Source organism: Orbicella franksi, chromosome 2, assembly GCF_964199315.1.
Source record: "Orbicella franksi chromosome 2, jaOrbFran1.1, whole genome shotgun sequence".
In the NCBI taxonomy this organism is placed as follows: Eukaryota; Metazoa; Cnidaria; class Anthozoa; order Scleractinia; family Merulinidae; genus Orbicella; species Orbicella franksi.
The window spans coordinates 38700124-38715123 of NC_138146.1; the positions used below are offsets into that span (position 1 = coordinate 38700124).

Genomic DNA, 15000 nt, shown 5'->3' on the forward strand with positions numbered 1-15000 from the left:
ACATGCAGCAAATTTGGTCAAGATAGCAAATCGATAGCAAGACCGAGAAAATACAAGTGACTCGTGGAATATTCCATTTTAGAACAAATTGCACCATCCCGTGCGGCACACTATCTCGACCGAAAAGTAAAAACAAAAATTGCAAGTTCGAGTTTCGCCTGAATTGTAAGCAACGCTTGATGTTTTATCAAGGCCCAATGAGTGACAATAAAGTTTATGACAGTAGATGCTGCTCAGTTTTGTTTGTGTAAAAATCCAATAAATTGCCCGTTGTCGATGAATAAAGAGCGCCCACCGATGCGAGTTTTGCACAGTCAGTAAAACATGAAATTGGACTTCCTACTTTCGTATGAAAACGTACATCGAACTCATGTAATATCTCTAGTTTTTAAATAAGTTTAAGGTTGATAAATGTTTGAGAACATATTAAAAGCTTGGCTGAAAATATGTGAATACAGCAGGAATAATCAGTAAAGTTACGATGACGCTTTCTTTCAACTCGAATAACCACGTCACCCAAGCGTAATATAAAAGTTTGTATGCAGAACTGTGGCTAAAATATAAGAGTTTGTATGAAGATTAGGAGTTGACATTAAATTTGTTTAATGTATGGATAATTTACCGAATAAAAATTCTTGAACATTCAATGGTGTCATTTCTTCTCACCCTGGAGAGTTAAAACGAGATTTGAGCGAATTTTGAAAAATTTGTCCCACGGTGAAAAATTTGTCCTATGGTGTTATAATAACACCATTGGACAAATTTTTCAAAATTCGCTCAGATCTCGTTTTAACTTTTAACTTTCCATCTTTACCGTTTGCATCGCTGTGTGCAAGTGATGTGATGTCGCCATTCAAGGTTTATTTTATAGCGGGGTCTTTATAGCGAGAGTGACTCAAAGGCGACTAGTGCGAGTACATACATACTTTATTTGCAACTCCCCAAAGGGGCTTTTCAGTTACAAAAGGAATAAAAAAGATAAAAATACGTAATAATACATAAAATGCCAATTCTGTGGAGGACCTTTCAGTAGAGAAGCAGTTGCTTTCATTCTCGTCCTCAGAGCCTCCGTTTATAATTAAGTTGATGTTGCGTTTATGCTAAAGATTTTCTGAGAGCGCATGACGGTTTAAGATGTACGTCTCACAAATGAATACTCCTCCGCCGATGTCTTCAGCTCGCTACAAGCTACTCCAGGTTACTGTTCAGCTTCAAAGAGTTACTCTGAATTACTCTTAATCTTGTTCTCAATTAGTTTTCAATTACTCCGAGTTACTCTCGGTCACTATTGAGCTTCCTCCGAGTTACTCCGAGTCACTATTGAGCTTCCTCCGAGTCACTAGTACTCCGAGTTTCTCCGGAGTTACCCACGAGGTCAATCTGAGTTACCCCGGGTAACCCACATGTTGCCCCTCGGGTATAGCCAACCACAAAACAAGACTTTGTTCGTCTTGTTCGCTCGCGGAATAAGCGAAATAATAAATGAAAATTTTACCTAGACAAAGTTAACTGTCCATAACAGAGAGCTGTCTATAAGGCTATAAGGGGAGGTGTGTACTTATAAAATTGTTGTATATCTGTGTTGTTCGGATCCTAATTTCCACAACGTTAGTAACCTGTGTAGCCGATGGGATGTCGCGCACGAGTGCTCTGCCTTCGCGAATATTTCCCGCCAGCCACGCAGGCTACAGGGAAACTCAATCGTTTGGCATGTCCCTGTATTCGGCGTGCTATTTTCAGGGCAGGAGGGTTTGTTATCGGAATTTTCCGAGCTTCTGGTGGACATTACAACCGGTTAACAGTAGAACTAGTGGTAGTCAAGTCTTGTTCTCCAGAGGAACTATTACGCTTGCCGGAAAGTTGACTTCACTCGTAACCGTAAAGTGGGAAGATATAGCAGCTGATCATAACAAGAACTATCGTCAAATCCTTTTGATCTGGCAACCAAAAATCATTTAATTATTGCTTCGTCTTGTTGCTCTTCTTTTCACCAGTGTCTGTCTGTCCACGTGCGAGCATGCCAGTGTCCAGGGTGTCTGTCTTTTCAGATGGTCTGGGTCACTGTCGCTCCAGTGTCTCTTTGAGTGACATTTCCGCAGCTTCTGAGATGATTTCGTTTAGCCTTGAATATTGTATGGCACATCGTTTGTCAGGATTATAAAAGTCTTGGATCTTCCTGTAGGTTTTCTTTACAAGCGAATGCTTATTTGCAGCGGCGCAAACTTCACACATCCAAGGATAATGGTTTGACATGTTTAGTCTAGGTCTTAAACAACCGCCAACTTTGTAATACTTCTTCCATTCAAAATATGTATTATATTCGTCATCATTTTGATCAAGAAACAGCAAATACTCTGCCAGCTTTTTAATAGACGGGAAATCCATCACGTTTATATAGGAACCTGGTATAGCGAGGGCTTTATAGTCTGCTCCCCCCATAACTACAGGAACTAAACCAAGTTCAAGGGGGGTGCACCAGTATTTCTCAGTGATATAGTCGTCACAGTTCATGTTCTCAAAAGCGAGAAAAAATTTGTAGTTTTGCAAAAGAGATCTACAGTCTGGAGTTCCGTAAGCTTTATCTTTCATGCACTTCTCTTTCAAACTTGGTTGATGAAAATATATTGCACTCTTGCCGTACACATCTATCGGTATGTGCTTCCTAAGTTGGCGGACATACAGAACTCTAAGTTTTCTCTCCTTGACAACTTGTCCATGGCCACTGCAAGTCCATACTGCGAGTTTACTTTTCCCCTTTGCATAATTTATACTGCTGCTCAGCGGAGTAAATTCACTGTGGTTTAGATGCAAATAGAAGCCATACGGATGATAGATATCCGAATCTCGCATATAATTCATTGTCCAATTGAAAACGTTGTCCAGATCACGACGATTCTTGTGAGGAGCGATGTACGACGTCACGATTGGGTTTTCGAGGATGAAATAAACCCAGACTTGATCTTTAGGTCTTCTTTGTTGAAGATCAAACATTTCTTTCTGAGGAGGCATGTTATACGCATGAAAAATCACGACCTTGCTATTTGTGAAGTCTCGCTTATCATAACTTAGTTTGCAGTTGGTTTCCCGGCATTTCTGGCCTTTAAATTGGGTGAAGTCTTGCGAATTTTTCAGCCCTGGCCACGGCAAATGACTTATAAACTTGGTATAAATCAATACTATTTGAGGCTCGCTTGGCGCCGAAGCTGTCTGGAGATCATGCTGTATTTCGCTGAGTCGCGCTGGATATCTCTGAACAGTGATTTGAAAATTATATTGGTAAATAAACCCACCAAGCACAACGGCGGCAGTGAAGAATGAAAGCCACAAAAAATGTTTCTTCTTCCCATTCATCAGGCAGCCTCTTGAAGCTCTAACTCCAAAACGAAAGCTATGGCGATGAAGTATTCGTATCGAAAACTTATAAATGAATGATAATGATAATTAGCACTGTTTGTGGGTCACGCATACTAACTTTAGAAGACCACCCTAGCGTGTCGTACGGTCTGTAGCACGAAAGTTGGGACGTTTTTCTAAGCCGCTTTCAAAACTTGCTGCTTACCTGCAGCACCAAACGATTATCAATAAAGGTTTCTAATAAATGAGAAAAAAGGGTTATCAATAAATTTGACTTTCTTGCCTCTTCAATTAAGGAACATGTTAATAGACCATTTTACTGTTGTCTGCTCTGTTGTGTAAAACAAGTTGTTCTGATGCTAACTAGGTGCATTTACATGACAAAAGCAGTGAGGTCTGTATCAAAACAAGGTCAACTCTAGCCTGGCTGCCATACAAAGGCCAGGTCACTGAGCAGACAACTGTAAAATGGTCTATTTTGCGGCAAACCAGAAGCTGTGTAAACTAATTAACATATTAGACCTTGCTCGCATCAATGACTTGTAATCGCTGAATTTCCCGAGGCAGTTACATGTAATTAGGGCTTTTTATCCTACGTTTCGACGCCGATTTTTCTTCCTAAACTAAACTGCCCCTTATCCTGCGAGCAGTTAGTTTCTCCTACGACGAACGCCACTTGCGATTCATTGGTATTACTTCGCGGAGGCTCCCTGTGGGAAATTTAATATTGGGAGTGGGAGGGCGCGCGGGGAACGATGGAAAGAGGGAAAAGGGCGGGAGACTAATAGAGAACGTGTTTGCTGTCTTTTAGAAAATGCCGCAGCGAAAAAAAAGTTGTTTACTTTGATCATCAAAATGTAAATTATCTCTGCTTGCGCCACAGCCTGTGCTAGTTCTGTGTTTCTATCGAGTTTTATTCAATTATTTTATTCAAATGAACTCAGACTTCAACATAAATCTTCTACTGCTCTATCACGAATGCCGTTCTCTGATTGGCTACGCTACTCGCTATTTATTCTGTTGCAGATAGCGAGTAGCGTAGCAGTGTGGGGCCGCGTCTTTGCGTTTTCTAGGTGTCTGGGAAAAGGCTTTAGATAAAGATTTGAACGGCTAAAGGCTTTAGATAAACTAGATGAAGATTTATATTAAAACAATAAGATTGTTCGCTCTCGATTTATATGCGTGATGGTTGACGAGAGCGCAATGTTAAATAGAAACACGATTTTAAAACAATCAGCGGAAGGATTTTCTCTTTGGCCCGTTTTCCAATACTTAACCACAAGTCAAGCAAACTTAATAATACGAAAATAAGTGAAACTTCGAATAGGTTATCACAAACTCATGATTGAAAGTGGTATTATTAAATCCCAAGTTTGTCTGTCCTTTATGTGGATCCAATCAAATTGAAGACGAAAATCACCTTTCTACTGTCCTTGTACTCAATTCTTAAAAGAAAAAACCACTTCCGAATGTCACCTAATTATCTCCAGTAGAAGCTAACACAGAATTAATGAATTCTGCAGATCATTTTGTTAATATTCAGTTGACGAAGTTTACTTATTTACAATGTTCAGATGTACGCAATAATGTTTTAACAAGATCAGACCAATGTACCTTGACTTGCATACCCTTTTTTTATTACATCATTGTCTCTTGTTTTGTTAAGTTCTATGCTTTTGCAATATACTGTTAGAATTTACCATAAAGCTACTTATCATAGTTGCACTTTCTTCCGTCAAAACCGGACGGATAACCTCACAACACTAACTGCTTCTTATATGTTCAACATTAGAGTCAAAGAGCCATCTCATCTCCAAAACAAAGATGGAAGGATTCGTCATCTCACGTCAGTAAACCAAAGTGATGAAAGAAACGAAGGTATTATTAACGAATGCATGCCTGTCGCACAATGGAGAACATGCTCTTTTCGACTCTTTGTTGGCGCTTCTGATCAAGGTCCCTTTTTGAAGGAACTTGCTTGTGGATGTATTAAGGGGCCATTAACCAAAGAAATAACGTCCCTTGAATGGCTAGTCTGGAAACAAACAACTTGCACGCGCTTTGAACAACTTTGCACTCTTTATTCCTCAGTTTGTAAATTTCAACAGAAACGTTGCGTTGCATCAATATGTTTCAACCAAGACAAAATACCATAACACATTTGCCAAACCCAAAGAAACGCGATTTCTTTCAAGTTATTTTTAGATCACCCCAGGCCTTAGGAATTTCAGAGAGGTCTAGAAATTGGTAATCCTGTGACGCAAATGTTACTCACGCAGCCGAACTGCCTGAGCACCTTGCACGTATTGTCATCCTCCAAGTAAACATCCACGCACCACCCACGCACCGCGCGTGGTAACATTATTCACGAGAGGACTGAATACCCTATCCCTCTTTATCTCCTCTTGTCAGGCCCGCAGGCATTGCGAGTTTTTCGTCTGGTTTTCGGCTCGATTCATGGATTAAATTTACACAATAGCTACCAAAATACTACTTTGACCACATGAGACTTACAAATTTATAATTACAACAATTACATCGTGCGTCAATCAGGAAGCAGAGGGAGAATCATCTTAAACGATCACTGACAGTCGTGACCTAATCAAGTTTGTAGTCTCTTCTCGTATCCCCATGTATTTCCCTTTGTACCCTTCCCCCCCCCCCCCCCCCCCGCTCTGTACCTCCCTCTGTATCTGTCCCGGTTCTGGACGGGTCCTATAGCGCATTCCAATATCTAATCAATTTCTATGTATTCTGGTGGACTCTTTGTGACGACATCTCGTCCTGAAACAAGTTTTCCAGCCACGTACACTTGTTGAATATTTCGGTCGTCACCTGTCGCGAAAGAAAAACAATTAAGGATGCTGAAACATGTCTAAGATTACCTACCAAATAAGAAAGCAAACCAATTCCAGGAAAAGATTGAAACAAGAGAATCACTCAGCTACTCACCAAGGAAAAGAAACTTTTGAACTATATCCTAGAACGAGAAACAGCAATAAATACTTTCAATACAGCCATTTTCGTAAGAAAATAAAACGATAGTTATCCAACACAACAAATATTTGTTACTTTGTCAGAACGGTTTTCCCTTGTGAGTCGAAAATAATCCGTATTTGCTTATGTTTTGCATTGCTACGCTAAACGATTGGCTTAAACAACTCAGTCTACTTTGCCATCCAACTAGAAGTCAAACCAAAACCAACAGTGATTCGCTCGCAGACGTTTTCCCAAGGTTTAAGTTAGCTAAATGCATTTACTTCGAGTTTTGATTAGTTCATTGAACCAGTGATTAATCATACCTTTGAATCATCTGCATTAAAACGATCAAACGGTGCATCCGGGGCATCAGAGTCAATAACTAAAGCATCAAAGTCTTTACCGACCTAACAAGGAAGATAATAACCAATATATCAGTGTTTTGCAGAAGTAACGAGCTGATAAATGAGCAGAAACTGACTTTACCTCAAAATTCCCTATCTTGTCATCAAGGCCGAGAACTAAACCAGAATCAAAATAATAATAATAATAATAATAATAAAAAACAATCATCAACATTTATCACAGTAACGCCAGCAACAATAGAAAACAAGTTAGAGAATAGTCAAATGAACAAAAATTCTACTCAATAATGTATTCAGATGGACTTTCGCGTCAAAGGGGCTTCCCAAAGGTTTTGGGAAACAAAGGAACATCGTCATTTAGTTCAAATGAAAGAGAGATACTTTTTTGGATCAATTTGAAAGAACAAGGGATATCACTATTATTATTGCAGCCTTTTCAAAAAAGTTAAAGGAGCAATTTTGCCCTCGGATATAGGGTTAAATATTTATCTATCTATTTGTTTGTTTGTTTGTTTGTGTGGTTATTAATTAATTAATTAATTTACTTATTTACAGAAGTTTGCAACTTTAGATAGTTGCTTGTGCTGCCTTGTTCATTTTACAACACAATAGTAACACAAATGGGCACAAAATTCCTTGTTATACAGAGGTTCCGATACCTAGTGTTATGTAGCTGAGCAGATCAGTTTAGAACAAAAGAGAGTCACACTTGTCTTGACACTGTAAATCATGATTAACATGGCGGCTAGATCATAACAACCCAACAATTAGGGTTTGTTTTTGTTGAACAGTGTACAATTCAGGGCTGTCAATAAGGGCTGTAACCCTTGATGCTATGGGTGAACCCCAGGGGGGGGGGGGGTACTGCCATATATGGGCTATGCGGGTATGTGCCGCTGTGAAGGGTATAGTTTTCAAGCAGTTTACTCTAGCATAGGGTATATAAATCAGAGCGTTTGGGTCTAAAATAGGGTATCATTTTTCAAGAAACTGACCAGTTGGTTGAAGATTTTATCTAAACTAAGGAAACCAGGAATTGCCACTCAAAAATATAAAAAAATGAGATCGGCAAGTTTAAATTTTTGTAACTCAGCCTCAACATCGTCAATAGATGACTATCATAAAACACTACTAGATATTATTAACAGTCAAAAATCGGGATTCAGACGGAAATCTGTGGTTTTAATACTGGTTACTCTAGTATAGGGTAGCAAAATTCAGCTGAACTAAACTGTAGCTCTAGTATAGGCTAAGGGTTCCAGGGTCCCAGTGGCACATGCCCACCAACTTGCCAGTAGTCGATACAATTTGCCCACAAAGTAACAAAATGTAAAAAAAATGTATATGTAATTGGCCACTCCCCATCGGGGCTTTTCAGAACCAATGTAAACAAACAATGATAAATAAATATTCGAATGAACCTAACTAGGTTAAGAATCCCAACTGGCGGGAGGCAGAGCAGTTGGGTAGTTACAAGCGTAGTCAAGAAGTTGAACTCAGGGCAACCAAGAACAACATCACTAGCGGTCAGAATGGGATTGGAACCTGGGACCCACGGATTTCAAATCCGGCGCTCTAACCACTCGGCCATGCTGCCTCCCTGATTGTCCAGGGCAAGTAAATTTTGCTTTCGGGCAAGTGAAAATGAAAGTTTGGTGGTCCAGTGGGCAAGTTAAATTAGCCTCAGTGGTCTTGTTAGTGATCATCTCCAATCAAAAACAATTTCAAAAGACTGCAAGATGAGCAAAACAATGAGTCGAAAGCATGTAGTCAATAAGATATGAACATTGTGTGCCTATTGGGCAAGCAATATTTTAGTGAGGGCAACTGAAAACTGAAATGTACTAGCCCACTGGGCGTCTGGATTTCAATAGTTTTTCCTGCCCTGCTGTAAATAAAGTGCCAGAAAAATGACTTTAATTAATATTAATTATTCAACATCATTCTGGACAAAAGTTCTGATCATTTACTTGCCCCTGGTTCAAGCATTTTCATAACATGTTTTGCTTGAAGAACGTTGCGTGATAGTTTTACATGAGCCATTCAACATGATGGATAAAAATGAACATTGCATCTAGCCTGGGTTTCCAAATGGATTACAAAATAGAGAAATACAAAACTATTCTATGTGAGAAATGATGATAGTACTAACTGAGCAATTTTGTACATAGCTTACCTTGACTTCCTCCAAGAGTAGCAAGGAAAAAAGCCTCTTTAAAGCTGAGTGGTTTAAACCCATCTGACTTGCCAAAGCTTACAACATTTGATGCCTTGACGCAGTCACGAATAGCTACCAACATTGATGGTGATTCTCCACCAGAAACATCTAAAAGGGATTAAATCAGATTAAGAGCTCTAAATTAATTTTGTCCACTTGAAATCAGTGCTACAATCGTTGATAAGCAATGCAGGTCTCCTTTGTGAAGAAAATGTTTTAAAAAATTAAGGAAACTATTAAAATAACTTAACTATTAAAATAAAAAGGTGTGTATATTCTGACAGCTGGGAACAAAAATACTGAACTCTTTAACCAACACATCAGTAGCAATACCACACCAATTTTGACTTGAATTAAGAGCATTCCCAGTTCTGATTTGTTCGCTGTACCATTTTCAGACACCTCTCATCTACCCAGCCAATGTGGCTTTGTAAGAGAGCGCTCACTCTCTCACACAGAAACCAAACTAGTTAGAATCGTTGAGAGGTGGCTGTAATGAATTCACTAGGTTACTGTGCCAACGCACTTACTAACATGTTCAATATGTTTACCTGTGCCTAAGCCCACTTTCATCTTCAAGTTTAACATGTGCCTAACATCAGCAACACCACTTCTGATACTGTAATGCACAAAGCTCAATCAACATAAGAGTGTAATGATAGCAAATTTGTTGGAGTTCATTCCCAAGCTTAACGGCCTGCTTTTTTAACCCCTAACAGGCACTACTTGTAAACTATGTTCCCAGCCACATAAAAACAACCCCCCTCCTTAAGTGAACAATTCTAGCATGTGGACAAAAATATTTTGTCATCAGAACAGCAGGGTTTCACTTTAGTACACTTATTAATTAACTCACAGCAAAGTTCTCAAATCTGATTATAGTAGACACTGAATACTTGTAATATGTAATGTAACTGGATGTTTCACACACATTACAGGTGGAAAAGGTGTCCAATTACAGCACTCCAAGTACAAAGAACTCTAACAGGGATTAAATCTGATTGGATGGCAAACGCCCTCTTAAACTGTGAATTGTATTAAAAGGCTTGCATTCTCTCACTTAGCTTGACAGAGTTTTTCTTTGCTTTATTTCAGTGGTCATAATATACAGAGTTAGCCAAGCCTAGAAGCAGAGCTCCTGATTACAATAAGTTAACCTGGCTTGAGACTGCAATCCAGTCTTGGGCAGCTGTCAACTTCAAAAATGTACGCTGTAAACCAAGGCCGCATGTGTCAGTCAACCTATTAGCTGGAGTATGCCCGCCATGTTGCACAACCTAGTCGTTGTCATGCATACGCACCCACAAGCAATGCCACTAGTCAGCCATGATAACCACGAGAAAATCAATTCATGGGTTTCTTTTTCTTTCCTATATGAATATGGGGCTCCGCTTGGCAACCCTTCTGGGTGCCGGAGCATGGCTATTACTATTTGATTGAAGTTCTCCTCGCAAATGTTGATATTTGTGGTTAAAAAGATGATATGATACCCATTGTTTATTACCAACTATTATACAAATTTGAGATATCCAGATAGATGTGACACTCACTTAAAATTTGATGTTGGGCAATGGGAGACTGCTGCACTTCTTTCTAACATAAGACTGATTTCGTCCTCTGTTGAGTGACAGCAATGTGCCATGTATGTCTACAAAATAATTGAATAAGTAAACTGTGAGTAACCCTCAAATGCTTCAGACTTAAACGCAACATGAAATGTTTCTGTTAATCTGCAGTCAGGTGTTCTTTTTTCCACAGCAGGGGGCTGTTACTTTTACATAATTGGATGCAGCTCAACAAATGTTTTGTTTTTTTTCCTATTACTTAGTGGATATCATCATAAGATAAGAAAAGATAAGCAACTGATCATGAAAATTTTCATTCAGAATTCCATTGAACAGATATGGTCTTAGCATGCATTAGCATTAAGGGCAAATTGACAAGTGGTGAGAGTGATTTTGCGCTCCTGATATTTAGTAAGCATATGGCCACAATTATCTTCTGTTAAAAGATATTGACAGCAATGAAGTGTTTTAAGACTGGTAAGTACTTCTCCTCAACAACAAAAAAAAGAAACTTGTGTATACATCTTGCTGTAGGTATGATAATCATCAATATCTGAATTACACACCATATTGATAATAATTATTGTTATATCTGACCTACCTACCTTACTGCTCAGCAAATCATGCTTATCATATATGGCAGTATAGCTATCATCTGGATAGTCTTCTCTCACCAAGGAGATTTCTTTCTTTGTTTCATTCAAGTGACTCTAAAAATACATTATTCAATTAGATACAATTAATTAAAATTGACATGAATGAGTTTGTGAAAAATATCTGTTTATAGAAACTGATAACCCAGACAGTATAACTATTTTTCTCCTGGTTAATTAAGCAAATTCATGGCTGAATATTAGACAGCAAGGAAGTTATGAAAAGTTTCCTACAATCAAACAAGCAAAGTAACTGCTTTGCTTTGAAGAGCACAGGAAAAACCATTCTTAATCAGATAACTGAAACTGAATTATTTCTCTGAAGACCAAGAGCCTGTACTTCCAGGTTCCCTCGGGAACAATAGCAAAGTTCAGTCAAACTTTCCCCAAGACTTTCTCCTTGATCATATGGCTCTCAACATGACAGCTTTACCTGAATTGGAAGATCATATTTCTTAGCAAGATGTCCTAAATTCTTCATCAGATCCGAGGAACAAGAGAGAACAAATCTTGGAGTAACAACAGGAGTGATGAGAGGATTCTACAAGACACACATGCAACAGGAACTTTGAGGCAAATGGCACACAGTCAACAGTACAACTAATTTATTCAGCAAACTGGTACATGATAAAAAGGCACATTCTGGCGGGTTCCCTCTAAGTGGCTTCAATTTTGCAATAAAGACTTCTAAGACGAGTAGCTCACTTTTTGTTAAACTTTCATGAAAACTATCTGAAAAATGCAAAGTAACATGTCCTAAACTTTAGCAATCAGGTCTATCAAGAAAAGATACTTAACATTAATTCATCGGCAGAGTTTTAAAAAGCTTGTTAAACCCATCCTGTCTCACTCTTTTTTGCCTCTATTGCTCAAAATGAACTTCATGCTACAAAATGTACTTCAGAATCTAGTTTCACCTAATTTCATAAATTCAGGCATGTAGTACCTTGAGTCCCAATATATAATTGATTATCCTGCAACAATAGAATATAACTATGTCAGCTCAAATAACATTTATGTTTTAAATAAAGTACAGGCCCATTTTATAATTATTTTTTTAAAGCAAGATTAGTGTTATTGAATTTCCATAGCATTATCATTTAAACAGAAATTAAAAGTTTACAGGCACTTCAATATTTAATATTAACCAAGAACAGACAGTACTTTATTCACGTATTCAAAGTTATTTTTAATTATCTCTTGAATGGTAAATGCACTGTGATTGTCATATGTTATAGTATGGCCCAATTCTCACCAGCTTAACTTGAAATAGTTTCCTTTCTCTCGGTGAGTGATATAACAAATATCTTATGAACTCATTTTTGTGGTGCGTATTTACTGTAAGATAAAAAGTGCAATGACCTAAAATTGATAAAAATGGAATGATGTGGTTGACATCTTATAGTTGGGACAGAAACATGACTAAAACAACTCAGGTATGAATTTAAGATTGAGGAGATTTCATAAATTACCTTTCTGTATCCTGTATAGACTGTTGTGTTTTTTCAACATAGTAGTGTGGACTGTTAATATCCATACAAACTTTTCCAACATACGCTCTCTGTCCAAGTTCATCTATTAATCAAATGATGTTTTCATGACGTATTAAAATATATTCAATACATGTACAGTCAAGCCTGAATTATGCAGACACATCAGTTGGCTCAATCAATGGGTGTGGTCAAGCTAACATTCTGGCACTGATTGTTCAAAAGAGGGATAAGATATCCCCTGGCTAAATCACTTAATGAGTATCCAGTGGATAACGTAGTTTGTTTTGCAAACACTTATCCACTGAATAGCGGTTTATCAACTGGATAGTATTATCCATACTTTGTATCCATACAAATGGATAGGCCATATGCCCTGGGCTTCACTTATGTAGTCTGTAGTAGATGTACTCACCGACGATATTACAAAAGATTTCTGTGGCCTCATAGTGAATAGTAGTAAAGTATGATGCAGTTGTTGTTCCATTTTTAAGAAGTCTTGTCTAGGCCAAAACAAATGAAACAGAACTTTTTCAATATTTTGAGCACTTGAACCAAGTTTGGTACACGTGTAACTTTGCTAATAAGCATTGATAGGAATTATAGGCATCTGAATAATATAACCCACAACATATCTCTATGCCCTAAATAAGGTGACCTTTTTCAAGACAAATGTATAATGAATGACAAGAATGTTTGGTTTCAATCTAGGGTAGGCCCAACTGGTCCATACTGAGCTAATATTATTATCCCAGTTCCCATAACATTCCGCAACTAGAATTGATTTCTACTGCCCCCAAGATGGGATGCTAGTCCATCACAGGGTTACTCACCAGCATTAAATTTGCCGGTACCCATTTATACCTGAGAGGAGAACATAATCCCACTGGTCAGCACTTGAACCTGGACTGTTCAATTCGTAATCCAGCACTGTTCCTCCCTTCACTCATATTAATTTTCTTCTTTTGACAATAGGTGGAAGTAAATAACTTAGAACCAATAATATATTTATCATTACTATTGAAAACATGTAGCAACACACTAGTAGTTCCATGTGCTCCGAAATTATATAACACATTTATTTTATCACGTACATAAAGATGTACATGAATATCTGTTAACTTATTATAAACAAATGTTACACTGAGGCACAGCAATTGAAACTTTGAAAGAGATATCTTTTTTTCTGCAATTTTACTTACAGGAAGAACACTTAATTAAAATACTTACAGCACTAATATTGAAAGAGATATTGAAAGAGATATTGAAAGAGATACTGAGAGTAGTCAGGACACCTTCCTTTTCAAAATAAGTGTTAAAAATCCACACAAACTCACCACCACTTTTCTGTATGCATACTCAGCAAATTCTTTGTTTCCAAATCTTGATTCTGAGGGAAAAGTGTATTTTTCAAGCCACTTTAGGAGAGGCAGATCATAGCCTGTACCCGTGAACACATACTGTGGAGCATGAATGTGAGTGTCAACCAAACCTGGCATCAAAAATTGTCTGAAGTTACACAGAAAAGAAAAGTAATGTAAGTATAAAGAGAGGTAGCAAAATTCACCATATTTTTTAAATACCGGTATACAGTATTTGTGTGAGAGAGAAAAATATGTTCAGCTGTAGTTTTATAAACAAAAGTATAACACTGTGGCCCAAAGAATATTTTAAAGGAAAACAAATATTTATTATATATAAAGGTTATTGTAAAAAAGTAATTGAAAACACTATCAATGGTCTCAAGACAATTTTAAATGAAAACAAGTATTTAATACACAATAAAGGTTATTGATGGTATCAAGATGTTTTTGGACAAACTAAATGTAAATTACGGCCCATCTGAAAGTATGGCTCCCCTAAACTAATGCTAATTTTTTAAATATCTCCCTATTGAACCCAGAAAGTAACAGTCCCACCAAAAGTAACCGCCCACCCGAAAGTTGCGACCCTTCTAAGATTACCATTAGATTATAATAAATTAATATATCACTGTCAACTCAAAGATACTGGACAATCCAGAAGTGTTCCAGGGGACACATGGGTCCAAGGAGGAGGACTGGAGATTCTTTGCTTTTATGAAGTTTTTTTAGAAACAAGGCACTAAAAGTCACTAAAAGAGAAACTCGCTGAACTTAAATGTAAATTATGCAGATGAAACAGCCTGACAGCAGGACTGAACAATGTGAAGAGCTGTTTGTGATTTTAGTTCCACTAAGCTAAGATTGAGCAATGACGAAAGATGATATTGAAAGTTAAATTTTTAGAGCCATCTTCATAGATCTACATCTCCATTTATTATTCATTATTTTTCATTTATTTGTCCATTTTATTTTATTTTTATTATGGTTCAGCTTAGAATTACAGTCTAAATAT

The 15000-nt window shown here is 37.7% G+C and overlaps 2 protein-coding genes across 5 annotated transcripts in view; both read right to left on the reverse strand.

Annotated features, from left to right (window-relative positions):
- Nucleotides 1-304: 304 nt before the first annotated feature.
- On the reverse strand, nucleotides 305-3678 carry LOC145479790 (alpha-(1,3)-fucosyltransferase 7-like). Its single transcript, XM_081458241.1, has one exon. The coding sequence runs from the start codon at nucleotides 3349-3351 to the stop codon at nucleotides 2059-2061; it is 1293 nt and encodes a 430-aa protein (XP_081314367.1). The 5' UTR covers nucleotides 3352-3678; the 3' UTR covers nucleotides 305-2058.
- A 1736-nt stretch (nucleotides 3679-5414) lies between these two features.
- LOC145479801 (guanine deaminase-like) overlaps nucleotides 5415-15000 on the reverse strand; it is a 121952-nt gene continuing 112366 nt past the window's right edge. For 3 of the 4 annotated variants that reach the window (XM_081458256.1, XM_081458254.1, XM_081458257.1), the window contains exons 3-15: nucleotides 13962-14133; nucleotides 13040-13127; nucleotides 12607-12709; nucleotides 12081-12108; nucleotides 11568-11675; nucleotides 11087-11191; nucleotides 10467-10564; nucleotides 9468-9535; nucleotides 8875-9024; nucleotides 6820-6854; nucleotides 6657-6740; nucleotides 6307-6334; nucleotides 5415-6189 (exon numbers count right to left, since the gene is read on the reverse strand). In XM_081458256.1, the coding sequence (XP_081314382.1) occupies nucleotides 6089-6189; nucleotides 6307-6334; nucleotides 6657-6740; nucleotides 6820-6854; nucleotides 8875-9024; nucleotides 9468-9535; nucleotides 10467-10564; nucleotides 11087-11191; nucleotides 11568-11675; nucleotides 12081-12108; nucleotides 12607-12709; nucleotides 13040-13127; nucleotides 13962-14123 (1158 nt within the window). In that variant the 5' untranslated portion in view covers nucleotides 14124-14133 and the 3' untranslated portion in view covers nucleotides 5415-6088. Of the gene's footprint in view, nucleotides 6190-6306; nucleotides 6335-6656; nucleotides 6741-6819; nucleotides 6855-8874; nucleotides 9025-9467; nucleotides 9536-10466; nucleotides 10565-11086; nucleotides 11192-11567; nucleotides 11676-12080; nucleotides 12109-12606; nucleotides 12710-13039; nucleotides 13128-13961 lie in introns of all 4 variants that reach the window. The other variant, XM_081458255.1, reaches the window with a different exon arrangement.

What these genes read in the sequence shown, in the direction of transcription:
- LOC145479790 (XM_081458241.1), bottom strand. Translation starts at nt 3,351, where the DNA reads ATGAATGGGAAGAAGAAACATTTTTTGTGGCTTTCATTCTTCACTGCC.